The sequence below is a fragment of the Sinocyclocheilus grahami genome, unplaced genomic scaffold, assembly GCF_001515645.1.
Source record: "Sinocyclocheilus grahami isolate Dianchi unplaced genomic scaffold, SAMN03320097.WGS_v1.1 scaffold885.1, whole genome shotgun sequence".
In the NCBI taxonomy this organism is placed as follows: Eukaryota; Metazoa; Chordata; class Actinopteri; order Cypriniformes; family Cyprinidae; genus Sinocyclocheilus; species Sinocyclocheilus grahami.
Genome location: NW_015506064.1, coordinates 470,586 through 471,174, shown reverse-complemented (window position 1 = coordinate 471,174; position 589 = coordinate 470,586). Strand labels below are relative to the sequence as shown.

General features: G+C 32.8%; 1 protein-coding gene across 1 annotated transcript in view; it reads left to right on the top strand.

Moving 5' to 3' along the window:
* LOC107563676 (tyrosine-protein kinase Srms-like) overlaps positions 1-589 on the top strand; it is a 24,542-nt gene that overhangs the window by 4,657 nt on the left and 19,296 nt on the right. Inside the window, exon 2 of the mRNA XM_016248610.1 lies at positions 476-588. Within this exon, the coding sequence (XP_016104096.1) occupies positions 476-588 (113 nt within the window). The remainder of the gene's footprint in view (positions 1-475; position 589) is intronic.

Here is a 589-nt window from a genome sequence, read left to right as displayed (position 1 = left end):
GTGTAGAACCATCTCAAGGATGATCAGAAGAAATGGACAGCACCTGAGTTAAATATATGAGTGTCACAGCAAAGGGTCTGAATACTTAGGACCATGTGATATTTCAGTTTTTCTTTTTTAATAAATCTGCAAAAATGTCAACAATTCTGTGTTTTTCTGTCAATATGGGGTGCTGTGTGTACATTAATGAGGAAAAAAAATTAACTTAAATGATTTTAGCAAATGGCTGCAATATAACAAAGAGTGAAAAATTTAAGGGGGTCTGAATACTTTCCGTACCCACTGTATATATATATATATATAATTATGACATTTTTTGTATATATATATATAGTATTATGACATTTTATGATAATAAAATATAATAAAAAAACATTTTCTTTAGATTTTGAAAGTAAAATATGACCTGGACACGGTCTTGACAGGTTCTGAAGTATTCATTCATTCAGCTGTGCTATGTGCATCTGTTTTACAGATGGTACTATGGGAATATAAACAGACAAAAGGCTGAGAAGCTGCTTCTGAGTCCACAGAACAAAACTGGTTCCTTCCTGGTGAGGATCAGTGAGAGCCACAGCGATGAATATAC